The 15695-nt window shown below is 32.5% G+C and overlaps 1 protein-coding gene across 11 annotated transcripts in view; it reads left to right on the top strand.

The window, feature by feature from the left end:
- KIF21A (kinesin family member 21A) overlaps positions 1 to 15695 on the top strand; it is a 146631-nt gene that overhangs the window by 119530 nt on the left and 11406 nt on the right. For 4 of the 11 annotated variants that reach the window (XM_081310709.1, XM_081310712.1, XM_081310710.1 and 1 more), the window contains 7 exons: positions 2139 to 2246; positions 3631 to 3759; positions 5801 to 5839; positions 6514 to 6525; positions 10016 to 10152; positions 12538 to 12718; positions 13997 to 14161. In XM_081310709.1, coding sequence (XP_081166835.1) covers positions 2139 to 2246; positions 3631 to 3759; positions 5801 to 5839; positions 6514 to 6525; positions 10016 to 10152; positions 12538 to 12718; positions 13997 to 14161 — 771 coding nt within the window. The remainder of the gene's footprint in view (positions 1 to 2138; positions 2247 to 3630; positions 3760 to 5800; positions 5840 to 6513; positions 6526 to 10015; positions 10153 to 12537; positions 12719 to 13996; positions 14162 to 15695) is intronic. The other 7 variants (XM_081310713.1, XM_081310716.1, XM_081310711.1 and 4 more) reach the window with 3 other exon arrangements.

The following is a 15695-nucleotide window of genomic DNA, read 5'->3' as shown; positions in this document are numbered from 1 at the left end:
AGACAAAGTTCACATATAAACACTAAAGTGGGATAAAGTTATGCCTTTGAACCCAATATATATAAACAAAAACTAAAAGACCCACATTTTCTCTGGATACTTATTTCCTAGTTCTTCAAGCCTGGTCAGAGTGGTAAATCTTTGCTGACCATTTTAAAGAAAAACAGAAAGAAATATGAATTGCAAACTTACTACATTTTTAGCTTTTCTAATTCTTTACCTTGAAGCACATTTCATTTCTTGGATGAATGTATACACAAGTTATTTTTATTGGAGTTATTAAACATTTGAAGAAAAATATTCTCTCTCTTGTCTATGATATTAGGAATAAAGTTTTCTACTCAAAACAAGTCTTTTTGCTCAGAATATTTTCATTAATAGTTTGAAAAGAAAGAAATATTTCCCTACACAGATTAGTGTGTGGATGTACCTTGTGTGTGTGTTATGGTAGTTAAATTAAAATTAGATCAGTCATTCACTTGTAAAGATTTTAAATAATATTTTCAAACTAATCCTCACATACAATTTAGAAAGCAGTTTATGGAATATCCACCTCTGCACTGAGGAATATTGCCCTCACAAAAATGGTACATACTGTATGACTGCAAATAAAACAAAATCACAAACTTTCCACCATTGAATATATGTTTCCAATAAGATTCTTTATTTGATGAAGATATTTCCATTATCATCCACTTAGTAATCCCATGTGCTTTTAGTTCCAAAATTAATTTTATTGATGACAGAACCTTCTTGCATGTGCTTGAGGTGGCTAATGTAATTAACTATTGAATACTGCTAACCAGTATAGCTATGGCTTCAATGCATTTGTGGTAAGAAGAGAATAGAAGAAATGTTTTTGGTGAAGGTAGTGATATGGAACTAAGCACAAGTTTTAGGGCTTGCATGTGTTCAGCATTTAGTCTGTCAGATGAGTAAGGAGTTTTGGAACATCAAGATTAAATCTGTGGCCTGGAATCCAGATTCAGGTAATACCTTCTTTTGACTTTTTTTTTTTTTGTTTTTCATTTAAAAAATGTACCCTATAAGACAGATAGTAGAAAATATATTTTGAACTCTATCTTCATATGATTTAAGTTTTCATAAATTCAGAAATTTATACTGTAAATCTGAAATTCTTTACAAATTTTAGAATTGCCAGTTACTTGGTGTAGTAACTCTCGTAAGCCATTCCTGCATGACATTCTTTCATGAAGTAAAATAATTATTTTATAATCCCTTTGATTTACATGACACAGAATTTCTAAAATGATTCGAAAAGTCAAGACACATGAAGTTTAATATATTTACTTATCACTTTTAAATAGGAATCATGTAAGCCCATTCTGGAGGTCTGAAAATTCTTAGTTTATTTATTTTTTCTTATTAATGTAACTAGCCAAGAATAAATTTTTGCCACCATGCATAAAAATCATTACTACCATACATTAAAGTCATAATCCTGAATTTTTAATTACATGGCAATCATTCAACATTTAAAACTTATGAGAAGGATTTTTTATTACTAAAATATACATAGCTACTAATTAATACCTAATTACTAGTTCGGTAAAATCATTGTCATTATTTTTGTGTCTATCTGAATTACTATTTTGTGACTAAATATTAATTTATTAAATCTCATTGTTTCTCATATTCTGATAGTCTATTATTCTTGTTCTTACAAAACTTTTATAAACATAATTTTCCTTCAACTGAAGCAATTGACAATAAAACTTTGGCATTTACACTTAAAATGTTTATTATAGTCATTTAGCAGTATAGTGTTGATGTTGACATGTACTGATAATAGGTTTGAACATATTTAATAAGATTACTAATTCAAAATTTCTAGTTGTGAAACTTCCATCAATCAAAAATAACTCATGTAATATTTTCCTATTCTAGTTTAATTTTTCATGTTCAAGTAATAATCTATTAAAAATTTTAGATTGATTGTCTACCAATCAATCTAAAATTATTATTATATATATTTAAAATAATTATTATATAATACATAATCATTATATATTATATATTATTATTATATATAATAAATAATTATTATATATATTTAAAATTATTATATATATATTTAAAATAATAGAAGATAGTTAAAGAATCTTTTCCTATTTTAGTTCTAGACAGTCATCTTTGTCAGAAAAGAAATTACCAGAGCCTTCCCCTGTAACACGGAGAAAGGCATATGAAAAAGCAGAAAAATCAAAGTCCAAGGAACAAAAACAGTAAGTGATTAATGCATTTTATGTAGAAGACTGTACAATACATCTGCTGAACCAGATTCTGAAGGATAGTACTGTGTTTATTTTCTAGATTTAGGTTGGCTCTGTGGTTATGATCGATTTGACCAATCAAGACAATCAAGTCAGCTTGTGTGACTTTTTGGTCACACATGTAACTGTTCATATACGTAGCACTTATTCCCTTTCATGTCCACTAACTGATTTTTCAGTTACTTTTGTATTATCATTGAAAGAGTTCTTATGCATGTGGGCTGAGACATATTAAATGTATATTTCAAATAGTGTTCTAGAAAAATTTAAAATTATTTTGACTATCATTTGATAAAACAGACCTTGACTACCTCTTTAGAGTGGCTGGTAAAAAACTAGTATTAATCACAGGGTGTGTTAGTTGTGCCATTATCTTGCTGTTTTCTCATGTTTAAATTGAATTATCCTCATTTGTTTAGTTTGTTTGTTTTTTGAAGGCTTAGTTTACTTACTACTATATGATACAATCTGATGACCCACTTAACTGGGCATTTACAAATTGCAACACCATATCATGCATTAATTGAGTGGATTAGAGCCAGGGTTACCTTGCCACACCTTCCTCAAATGATCTAACTTTCTGTGTGTGACAGGTAGCTCTCAGACATGTTGTTGAGGGAGAGCCTCAATGCCAGTCTACACTAAAATATTAATAAAATACATTTTCTTAATTTCTTTATCATAAAAATGAATGTGAAAAGAAGTGTTCATGCATTTTCTATATCTAAGTGGACAATCTTGTAGCACCCTTCTCCCTTGTGCTAAGAAACACTCTCTATTTTGACACTGATATAGCTGACTTGAATGTCATAGAAATTATCCTTCTTATCATCCTAACTTCCTATATTTTTAAAGTTGCAATTTGCCTGATTTTATTGAATCAAAAGTCTCAAGAATAATTGGAAAATGGGGAATTGGAGTTAATAAATAATTTTAAAATAAACAAATGAAACATCTAACTAGGCAAATTGTTCTCTAGCTCTCTGTTTTCTTATCTATAAAGTGAGCAATTTGTCTCAACTCTAAAATCATACGATTTTAAATTTGGCTTGCTTTATGGATATGGACTTCAGATTTCAGCAGGCAGAACTTTTCATTAGTGCCACCTTGTGGTCCATGTAACAAAACCCATGTAACAATTTTTTTTTTAAATTTTAATTAAATTGTTCAGTATGCATTTTATTTTACAAAAAAAAAAAAAAAAAGTGAAAGAGAGGAAGAAAAGAAGGAATTTTCTAATGAAAAGCTTTAAAAAAAACCCCGCATGTTTCCTATAACTTTCCTAACAAATCATAACCAATTAAAGCCATCTGTTTAATGTTCTTTTTTCTTGTAGCTCAGATTCTGGAACTTCAGAAGCTAGTCTCTCACCTCCTTCTTCCCCACCAAGCCGGCCCCGTAATGAACTGAATGTCTTTAATCGTCTTACTGTTTCTCAGGGAAACACCTCAGTTCAGCAGGATAAGTAAGTCATTATGGAAAAGAGCCCCAACTATTTATATACAAGTTTTTGAATCTTTAAGTACAGTCTGCAAAAACATCTCTGTGTGGGAGATGGTGTCTGACTTGTGAACTCTTGCCATATTACATGTATTTTTTCCAATGGGAAAGAACCATATAATCTAAATGAGAGAAAATTATTTTCCTGCTGAACATTATTCCCTGTTGTAGATTTGCATTGCTATACTTTGACACTATCTTGCCTTTTCTTTTGCAAGTAAATTAGAAATGAAAAACCTCTGAGACTATTTGAAGTTTAAATTTCTTGGGATTCTTCAGCTTCTTTGTGCCCACAAAAGCTTCCAATCCTGGTCTCCTGAATGGAAAATAGGCATGATTTTTACCTTTGGTAGATACAACAACTTAAAAAACCATTCTTATATGTGTAACCTGTTACTATCATTTGGTGATTCTAGAAAAATTCACCACAAAACTTCAGTACTTGTGTTCTTGGATAAAAGAGAACCTTGGAGGAGGTAGGGGAGGAGGACTGGAAGGAGGTTGTGGGGAAGGAGAGGATGTGGAAAATGTTACTTTCATTAAATTAGACAAGAGAAAGTATCCCTACACTGAACCATAATCGCTTGCAAGAATTCAGTACTAACAATATTGCTGTGAGGCATTTATTAACTCTGACTTGTCGGCTTGGATTTTGAATAACAGCATCGTGACTGTATGTGCTTGACATTTATCTTTCTATGCTGTTATCCCTCTGTATATCACAGGTCTCTGAAACATATAGGATGTCATTTAAGATGTTTATGGCATGTTTAGATTATGCTAAAATGGCTCTATATACTTAAACAATCCATCATTTTGAGTAAAATTTTAATCTGCTTAATTTATGGATACATTTAATTTTATGTATTCATTATTATATTTTATATAATAATTTTATATAGTTAAACCAGTAAATGACATGCCCTTTAAAATGAGAAAGAGTCTAGAGAGGTAAATATGTTATGTGTTATTAAGTAACACTTAAAAAAATATTGTTAAATCATTTCTCTCAGTTATTGAGGAAAACAGAACATTGGGAAACTTTGGGAAGTCAGTTTTCACTAGTTAGGTGAAGAATTGCTAAATTTTATCTGCCATGCATTCACAGGAGTTATAAATTTTTCTGTCAGTCTTGATGACCTTGATAATCTAATCATAGTTTTATATTTTTTACTAAATATTGTATGAACTATAAATAATTCCGTTAGCTAAAACTTAGGATAACTGATCCTTTTTGCATTTCAGAAACTTCTACCTTTCATCTCATTCTCCCCAGGGCTCTTTTTGAGAGCATTTCACTTCCCTGGTGAGATGTGCATCCCACAGGCTATATCTGACCACATTCCACACCAGCACTCACCTGTCTTTGTTGTCCCAAAGTCTCTTATACAATATATTAGATTTTCATAAAGACTGAACTCACCTCTAGTCTTGAAGGCTTCTGAGTAGGACCTTCAGTAGTGGCTTGCCTAATTCTAAAATTCCACTAAAGTCCCCTAATTATTAGAGTCTCCTTGCTCAAAGGAACTCAGTGTTTTTGAGGTGAGTTAAAACCAAGGATTATTAGAATTTTGACTTAATTTTCATGGAAACATACAGTGCATTTGTGAAACTTCCACATAAGAGTCTAAATCTACTGAAATGGAAAAAAATTTTTGTAAGTACTAATTATGTTAAATGGAATAAACCTGGAAGTAACCTAATTCACGTACTTGTTATTATTCCTGTCTTGGGCCTAAATTTTAGAAGTGAGGATAGATTCTGTGGATCATTAATAGAAAGTTTCTTCCCTGCCTAAGTCTTGGTAGAAAACATGAGTCAGGTTTCTTGCCTGACTTATCTATATTTTAAACTTGCTGATATCCAGACAAATAGAAGAGCAGGCCACCAAAGGAAGCATTTGCTGTGTCTGTTATTTGTGCTGTTGATTTTCAGTCCAGTGTCAATGTCTTTAACTGTTGACATCCGTATTCTTTCTGCTCATAATTCTAACTCTTTCACTATAGGTCTGATGAAAGTGACTCCTCTCTGTCGGAGGTACACAGGTACTTTCTTTCTGTCTTTCCTACATTCTGGCATTTCACTGATGTTCTAAAATGCCTTCCTAGAAATCCTAAGCAAGTCTCATTTTTGTTGCATGCATGACTTGTTGTAAACCATGTAAATGCACTAATATTTTTAGATGTATTACTTTTAATGTATTTTTTGCAATGATACCTTAAAGTAGTGGCCAACTCTTTTTATATGATAGCTTAAAAAGTTGTGGTATTTTTTGTGTGTTTTATGTCTGTAGTAGAAATGTTTTTTAAAAGAAATAAAGCTTTATGATTATTATTGTCAAGAAGGTTTGCTTCTCAGTGATTAGTTCTAATGCTTCCCAGTGTGTGGGATGGATCAAATATTTTTTCTTATTGGTTTAGCAAATTTAAACAAAAAGGTCACAGGGTAAAGGAATACTAGGGGGAAAAAACATACTATCATGCCAAAAATTAAGAACAAAAACTTGAAACTAAAGGAGGTTTTATTGAAAAAAATTTTTTTTTCCTTACTGATAGACGTAGTTTCTAAAATAACTGTTGAATTTTTTCATGTTATGGATTTTGGGAGGTCTTAATTCTTTCTCTCTTTCTCTCATTTCCTCTCCCCACTTGTCCTTTTGTCTTTTCCCTTGTTCCACTTGTATTCCTTGTTTTATTGCCATTTTGCTGATCATCAACAGATCCTCCAAAAGGTAGGCAGGGGAAGGGAGAGGAAATCAATATTCCACAGTATTATAACACTTTACAGATTTGAATAGAACAAAAATAAATGCTTCCTTTCCCCTTCAGATCAGGTGTCGTGAACAAACTTGCAAAATTTAACCTTAACTTAATGAATTACTTTAATGTTCGTTTTTCATATTAAGAATTTGAATGGATTAATTCTAATAGAAATACTGTGGATATATTCTTCCAGTGCCTGTATTGTTTTCTATTATCTTTTTGTTTGTTTCTTTGTGTTACTGAGGATTGAACTTAGGGGCACTTTACCACTGAGCCACATCTCCAGTCCTTTTTAGTTTTATCTTGAGACAGGGTCTCACTAAGTTGCCAAGTTTCACCTTGAACTTGTGATCCTCCTGCCTCATCCTCCTGATTAGCTGAGATTACAGGCATGAGCCACTGCACAGAGCTTTTCTATTGTATTTGTTTTAGGGTAATATATATAGATATATGTTATTAACCCTAATATTCTGAATATTTGAGAATATTAAAGTTTCTAATTAATAAAGTGCTGTTATTAATATCAGGATTAATTTTCTTTAGAAGACTAAATAGTCAATGATATTAAAATACTTAAGAATGAAAAAGAGACATCCTTCTTTTCAGAAGGCAAATATTTAGAGTACTTTCCCAGTATGATCTTTGATGTGACAGATTTCTATTGGATGTTATATCATTAGGGGATAAAGTTGATAATATGCTATAAATTTTTCTTTATAATCATCTTTTGATTTATATACATGAGTCTTTGCTGTTTGAGAAGTAACAATAGTAGCCTACTCTTCATTATAATCATACCTTCTCAGTATTTGACGTTTGATGGCTTCAGCTTGTAGCTATGAACTTGACATCAGCAAGATTTCATAATAGCAGATTTAGACTCTTGAGGAAACTTCACTCCCATTTCATGTTTAATCTCTTTAAATTGTCAGATTACAAACATTTACTGAGCATTAATTTCAAGAATCTGAAACTGACATATGTATTCAAGTAATTGCATTGGATTTCATAAAATACGTGCCCAGAGATGACATTTCTTGGTAGTATTTCCAATGATAAGACAGTCCTTTCACTTTTGAAATCATTATAACTAGTCCTTAAAAATAAGGTATTTTTTTAGCTGATCTCAAATTCATCTCCTTTACATCTCTACTCATTAGTCTTTCATCAGCTCTCTAAAGTTATACCAAATTTAATTTAATACTTTTATATATGTGTGGCTGCTGATTAGTCTTTCTGCAGTGCCACTGTATCCTCTCTTCAGTAAATGTTCTTTATTAGTTTAATAGTTCTAGTTTTGTCATCCGTTCTGTAAGTAATAAAGTCTTTCTTGTACTTCTGTTGTTTTGGAAAAGTCCCATTTTTTTTCATGTTCTTCTTAAAATGTGGCATCTAAGACTAAACCTCATTCTAAATGTGGCCTAGGTGAAATACCTTAGGTCTCTTACATTCTTCTGAAATAGTTACTTCTGTTGAATGAATCATTGAGAGTGTTAATTCTTTGATCTTTTATTCTACAAATATAACCATTTAGGTGTTTAAACCTAAGTTACTATGATTTTCTTTCCTACTTATATCATTCTATTCTATCTTTGACTTAAATTTTATGCTTACATTTTATATAGTGATTATTTTATTGCTAAGGAGGTTCATAAAAAAATGAATTCTTTCAGTGATTTTTTTCCAGGCAATACAATATACTAATAGCCTTTTTAAAAAATGAGTTTTATTTTGGCTCAGGCATTATTAACACAATTAGGCATAGCAATGCATTGTTGCTCTGTTTCTTTTTATATATCTTTCTTTGTTTTTATGTGGTGCTGAGGACTGAACCCAGTACCTCACATGTGTGAGGCAAGCACTCTACCACTGAGCCACAATCGAAGCCCCCAGCTTTTTAATATATCAATTTAATAAGCCATTTCTGTCTTTATGGCTAGGGAAAGATTGATGAGGTACCAAAGATCTCTGAGATTGACTCTTTAGTGTGACTCTTCAGTCCTTGGAACTACCTTAGTAGTTCAGTTCCATGATTACCTTGTCACCAGGGATATTGTTTAAAAGCCTGAATAAATGGCTTTATTTGGAGTCCACATACATAATAAATATGACACTGACTTGGTGTGCCACCTATTAACCCTACAAAGAATTTCTCCCCAGGAGATTTGTGAGCTCATGTTCTCTTTTATTGATGAACATTTATTTTTAAGTGTTTATATAATGGTTCATTTTCTATTTTCATTTGTGAGACTCTTCAAGAAATTTCACCGATGTATAGTATCTGAAACCTGTTTTCCCACCTTCTTTTGGATAATCAAGTGTATATGTTTTATTTTCTTTATCAATCTTTGGGATTTATAAGCACACTGACAATGATTTTTCCTCCACAATGCCATATAATTTCAAAACCTTATGACATAGTAATTTAAGAACATAAATATCTGAACTCTTTGAGTACATCTGCATTGTCAGTTTTTCTCTTGTATTCGGCTTACATTTCTTTTTAATCACTTTTGTTCTATACCTCTTGGAAGATTTTTCTCTTTCAGGAACATGGAAATTAAAGTTTTTCTTTATATCTGTATTTGTCCTAATATTATACAATCTGCTTTAAATGGACATATTTTATCAATTTTTCTTCTTGCTCTGAGCTAAGTATTTGATAGATTTATCACATCTTAATTTATTCTCAGATTAGCTTTCCCAGTGCAATTATTTTAATTTAGACTGTTTCTTAAACTTCTTTAAGATAGGAAAAGTGTTTTGATAAATCTTTTTATTTCCATAGTGCTTAGCCAGTGGCAGAAAGGAGAAACTCCAGAAATATTAAACTTATGAGAAACTCCCTAAAAAGCTTCACTGTTATTTACAATTCTCATTTTAAAAGTGCTGAGCTTAATTAGAATTATTTTCTTACTTAATTTTCTGATCTTTTGCATTCTCCTCCCTTCAATTTCTGTTCATGCAGACATTCCTCTTTTTTCTTCAGTTTTTGTTTGAAAACTTCTTTCTTAATGTAAGGTCGCATACTGTGTATTATTCTTTCTTCAGCATGCTCCTTTTGACCTAGAATTACTCTCCCACATAACCTTGAGTCACTTCTTTGAGTTATTCTTCATTTCTATGTCTTCCTTATTTGTCACAACAAAATACACTCAAACAGCTCCCAGTATTGCTTCCTTAAACTTTGCAGAGATGAAATTGTTAATGAGAAAATCCAGATATATCATGGGCTTTGCTGTTTGCAGAACACAGCTGCTAGCAGAAGCCTGATTAGTTGCTATTAGTACTAGTATTATCCCCCCTCCCCACCTCATTTTTTTTGCTTATAAACAAGGAAGCAGTCTAGATTTTATTACTAATTCCTTATAAAGACTTCTTAAAATAAGGAAAAATAACTTAGTCTCATGAGATAGAGCTCTTGAAGTGAATCTTTGTATGTTTTTTCCCCAAACTCAGGGGCATAATCAACCCTTTTCCTGCTTCGAAAGGAATCAGAGCATCTCCACTTCAGTGTATTCACATAGCTGAAGGGCATACAAAAGCTGTGCTCTGTGTGGATTCTACTGATGATCTCCTCTTCACTGGATCAAAAGGTGCTAGTAGTTATTTAGTGTGGATATTTAATAGTTTTTTTTTAATGGTTTAGTTTTTACAGGCTCTAAAAATATCGAAATGTTTCAGACTAGTAAGATATCTCCCTTCATTGTTTGGGTGGTTCTGGGTTTTGTAATGCACGTTAATATACACATTTATAAAAGGCCATTAAAATATCTAGTGGGGTAAAAGAAATAAGACAATAGCAACTATCATTTCTTGAATACTAGCTATATTATCAGAGGCTGTGAGCCACTATATAAATATATCTCATTTATTTCTCACCACCTGAATGGATATATATTATATCTTCATGTTATAGATGAAGAAATTCAGGATTCAAGGGATTAAATTATTTTCCTGTGCGGGGAAATGGGTACACTTGTTCATTGTTGGTGGGACTGCAAAATGGTGCAGCCAATTTGGAAAGCAGTATGGAGATTTCTTGGAAAGCTGGGAATGGAACCACCATTTGACCCAGCTATTCCCCTTCTCAATCGATTCCCTAAAGACCTAACAAGAGCATGCTACAGGGACACTGCTATATCGATGTTCATAGCAGCACAATTCACGATAGCAAGATTGTGGAACCAACCTAGAAGCCCTTCAATAGATGAATGGATTAAAAAAATGTGGCATTTATACACAATGGAGTATTACTCTGCAATAAGAAATGACGAAATCATAGAATTTGGAGGGAAATGGATGGCATTAGAGCAGATTATGCTAAGTGAAGCTAGCCAATCCTTAAAAAACAAATGTCAAATGTCTTCTTTGATATAAGGGGAGTAACCAAGGACAGGGTAGAGACGAAGAGCTGGAGAAGAAGATTAACATTAAACAGGGATGATAGGCGAGAGGGAAAGTGAGAGTTAAGGGAAATTGCATGGAATTGGAAGGTGAGCCTCAGGGTTATACACAATTACATATAAGAGGAAAGGAGGAGTAGGAGAAAAATTATATAAGTGGAAGAAACGATTTATAGTAGAGGGGATGGAGAGAGAGAAGGGGAGGGGAGGGGAGGGGAGGGGAGGGGGGACAGTGGAGAATGGGATAGACAGCAGAATACATCAGTCACTAGAAAGGCAATTTGTAAATCAATGGAAATGTAACTGATGTGACACAGCAATCTGTATACGGGGTAAAAATGGGAGTTCATAACCCACTTGAATCAATCTGTGAAATATGGTATATTAAGAACTATGTAATGTTTTGAACAACCAACAATAAAATAATTTAAAAAAAATCATTTTCCTGTGTAAATATAGCTAGGAAGTGAAAAAAAAAAAAACAGGATTAGAAACCTGGTCTACTCCTCTCTCATCCTGCTCTTTTGACCCATTGGGTATAATTCCAAGCAACTAGACATTAGCTATAAATGCTCTTACAGACCATGTTTTGGGGTTTCAGGAAAGGGAAGATTATGCCTAGGTGTGAGAACCAAGGAAGGCTTTGACCAGAAGCATTTAGGATGAACTGTATAGGATGCTTTGGATATTGGCATAGAAGGAAGGATAATTAAGATTACAAGGCAACATTAGCACAGACATAGCAGTTGAAGTGGGCTGTGTTTGGCAATCAAGTCCCAATAGTGTTGAAAGTAGAATATAAATAAGAAAAGTGGTGGACAGTGAGAATGGGGAGATAAAAAGGAAGCATGTGCAAGGAGTGTGGTGGGCCAGTAAGAGTTCCTTAGCATTTAGAGACATTCCATGATTCAGTTTAACATGCAGACATTATTGTTCATTGTCTATAAGGGAAGCATATGGATCTAGCTAGAACTTAGGAATTGAAAATAATGGCAAGAAATTTTACAGTTAAAAAATCCGTTATGTGAAAGTATCACACTTTTCTGATGACTTAAATTTAAATCTCCAGGATAATTATAGATTCAATATGTCAGCAAAACAAGGGGGAATAGTTCTGGGATTATGTTTTGGGGTCAAAGTAAAAATAAAATCCACTAGTGCCCTGGAAAAGAAAGGTATGTGCATATGAAAGATCAGTAAGAGTAAAGAAAGCAGTATGTTTTGAAGATATTGGTTGGAGATGGCAATTTTAAATTCAACTCAGATTGTGCTTATGACTATTTAAAAATATTTAAATATGGGTATTTAAAATTTTTACATAAATATTTTTAATACCATGTAATACATACAACAGGATGTTCCAAACTCTGATCTGATCTATTGCACCTACCTTGCTATAAAACTGCTACAGAAGGTTAACATTGAAGGTAGGATGCCTGTTGCAGTTTAATTGAATAATTAGATTTCCTTTCCCATATTCTTCTTGTAGAAGAGAAATTGTTTAAATAATTTTTACTGTTAAGAGAACCTAAAGTAGTTGATATTAATATCATTTCCTCTTTTTATTTGTTTTAGATCGTACTTGTAAAGTATGGAATCTGGTCACTGGGCAAGAGATAATGTCATTGGGGGGTCATCCCAACAACGTTGTATCTGTAAAATACTGTAATTATACCAGTTTGGTCTTCACTGTGTCAACATCTTATATTAAGGTGTGGGATATCAGAGATTCAGCAAAGTGCATCCGAACACTGACGTAAGTAACTTAAAAATAGCTTAAGGGGCAGTAGTTATTTTCTTTTTTACAAAAGACAAGAAAATATAAGGCTATGAATGCATTTTAATTGTATATATCTATCGACTCCTCAGAGAAAGTTAAAGTTTTCATAATTAAAGTACATATAAATAAGGGAAAAATAGATTGACAAAACATAAGATCCTGGTTTTAAACAGGAAAGGATAAAATATTTATTTATAACAAATACATATTTCATGTTTTTCCCTTCCAAATAGTAAGAAATTACATTTCATACTATTTACTACTTGATGAAATTGAATAATTTATATTACTCACTTCAAATAAATATTAATCCTTGGAAAATGAGCTCACCAATACTTTGGTATTAGTACAAATTTTATAACTGCTGTTTGTGTTGGATAATGATATTTTGCCCTAAGATTGAACTATTTTACATAATCAAAACTAAGGCTACCTCTGCAATTGCTTAAAGGAAGGAGAAGGGAGCATTGGAAAGGTTAATTTTTACTAGTTTGTAAGTAGATTTTATTAACTTTTAGGTGCTAATTTATAATTTGAGAACTACTAATTATTTTACGTGCTGAATACAAGTCTCTTGAGGAAAGTTTTATAGAAAAATAACACTATTTCTTAAGCTAAAAACTTACCAATACAGTTGAATCACAAAACTCATTTGAAAACATTCCTTATAACTTAATTTAGCATTTAGCTGAGAAAATGTTTCAAAATTAAAAAAATTAATATCTAGAAATTATCTGGAGAGATAGAAACAAATTTTGATTTTTTAGCACATATACTCTATTTATGATTGAATTAAAGTAAGCAAAACTCAAATAATTAAAAAGATCCCAGTGCCTTTAATCCAAAATGGCAACTTTTACTCACAAAAGAAATTTGGTAAGACTAGTTCACAGACAGCTTCTGGAACCTGCAGACAAATGAATTATTTTTATGCATGATGTCATTTGTCTTTTCTGAGTGATTTTATAGTCATCCCTATCTCAGGACTTAGACTGTCTAGTGTTATAATGGGCATTAAAGTGAAAATTGTAAACCATGTCCTCCTGTTTCATTCATTCATTTACTCACTACTCATCAAACATTAATTTATTTGTACCAAAACTGTGAGGGGTGCTCTGCTAGGCATCATGCATACAGTGACAAAAGCACCTTGTTCTCTTTGCCCACAGCCATTTCCTTAGGAATTCAAGAAATTGTAAGCCAAACTCATGTCTGGAAACATGACTATGTTTGCTTTTTTTTGCGTGTGTTAAGGTCGTCAGGTCAAGTTACCCTTGGAGATGCTTGTTCTGCAAGTACCAGCCGGACAGTGGCTATTCCTTCTGGGGAGAACCAGATCAATCAAATTGCACTAAATCCATCCGGCACATTCCTCTATGCAGCTTCTGGAAATGCTGTCAGAATGTGGGATCTTAAAAGGTAGAATTAAAAAACAAATAAACGAACAAAACCATACTTCTTGCATATGGCACATGCAACCTCACACATTAATAATACTATACTTGTGAAATCTAATTTTATATCCTAAGACAATGTAAAATAATACATTTTTTTTTATTCAGCACAGCAGTCTTAGATATCTCTTCTGTCCTCATTTACAAACTCAGTTTCCTTCCTTCCTTCCTTCCTTCCTTCCTTCCTTCCTTCCTTCCTTTCTTTATTTTACAGTCTTTTGATACTTGTCTTTAAATTGAGCTATTTAAATTGAGGAGAGGATTCTCATCCAAGTTCCACCAGAACCTTTGAAATAATTATTTTTGCAACATGAATTAAACATTCTTTATATCAACTTTTTCATTTTATACAATTTAATAACTTGGATCATAAATTCTCATCGGTTTTGTGAATATAAAATAATAAATTATAGAAAGATAAAATGTTAAGAAGACAAAGTGATTTAAAAGAAAACAAATGATAAATTGAAATGTAAGGCATTTGTCTTCCACTTAATTTTTATTTGCCATGATGTTTGAGCTTTTATCCATTAGTTGTGGGCTTGTTTTAGCTTCTTTTCTAGTTTTTGAAATTTTGGCAGGAAAGGAACCTATCTCTTCTTCCTCCCTTACTTCCTTTCTCCTTCCCTCCCTCCCTTCCTCCACCCCTACCTCCCCTCCTTCCTTCATTCCTTTCTTCCTTCCTTTCTTGTAAACCATATCCTCCTATTTTATTCATTCACTTATTCACTTATTCACCAAACATTAATTTATTTATGCCAAATCTGTGAGGGGTGCTCTGCTTCCTCCTCCCTCCTTCCTCCCCTCCATCCCTCCCTCCTTTCCTCTTCCCTTCCTTCCTTCATTCATTTCTTTCTTCCTTTCTTCCTGGTGGTGCTGGGGATAAACACAGGGCCTTGTGCATGCTAGGCAGGTGCTTTTCTGCTGAGCTACATCCCCAACCTGGGTGCATTTATTTATTACTTTACAAATATTTATTCAACACTAATTTGTGGCAGGTATTGCACCAACAGTATGGTAGGTCCTTGGAGTAAATACTGAACAAGACAACTGTGGGTTCTACTGTCTTGGAGTTTGTGTTGTGATGAAGGATAAAGCTATTTATAGACTGTGACAGGATACTAGAGTGAGGCTCACAATTCAGGAAATACAGAGTGCTTCTCTTCCTACAGAAAGATGTCCCTGTATTCCAGAAGATTGACTTGAGATAGGACTGTGAAACAGGGTCATTACCACCCTCTGACAGTTTATATCACATATTTTTCTACTAGCCAGATATCTGTCCTGGTGATTTTCATATTTTTATAATAATTGAAGTGAACTATCTATTTTCTGACATATACATACATACATATATGTGTGTCCATTGGTATATATGTCTGTATGTATGTACATATATGTATGTATATATAATGTGTATGTATATATAATGTGTGTATATGTGAAAATGTGTATATGTATGTAATAAAATATTTCACTTTCTCCTAATTTTTCTGGCT

This window comes from Spermophilus citellus (assembly GCF_964194105.1).
Source record: "Spermophilus citellus genome assembly, chromosome: 10".
NCBI lineage: Eukaryota > Metazoa > Chordata > Mammalia > Rodentia > Sciuridae > Spermophilus > Spermophilus citellus.
Note: the sequence above shows the minus strand (reverse complement) of the source record. Positions and strands in the feature narration are given on the sequence as shown.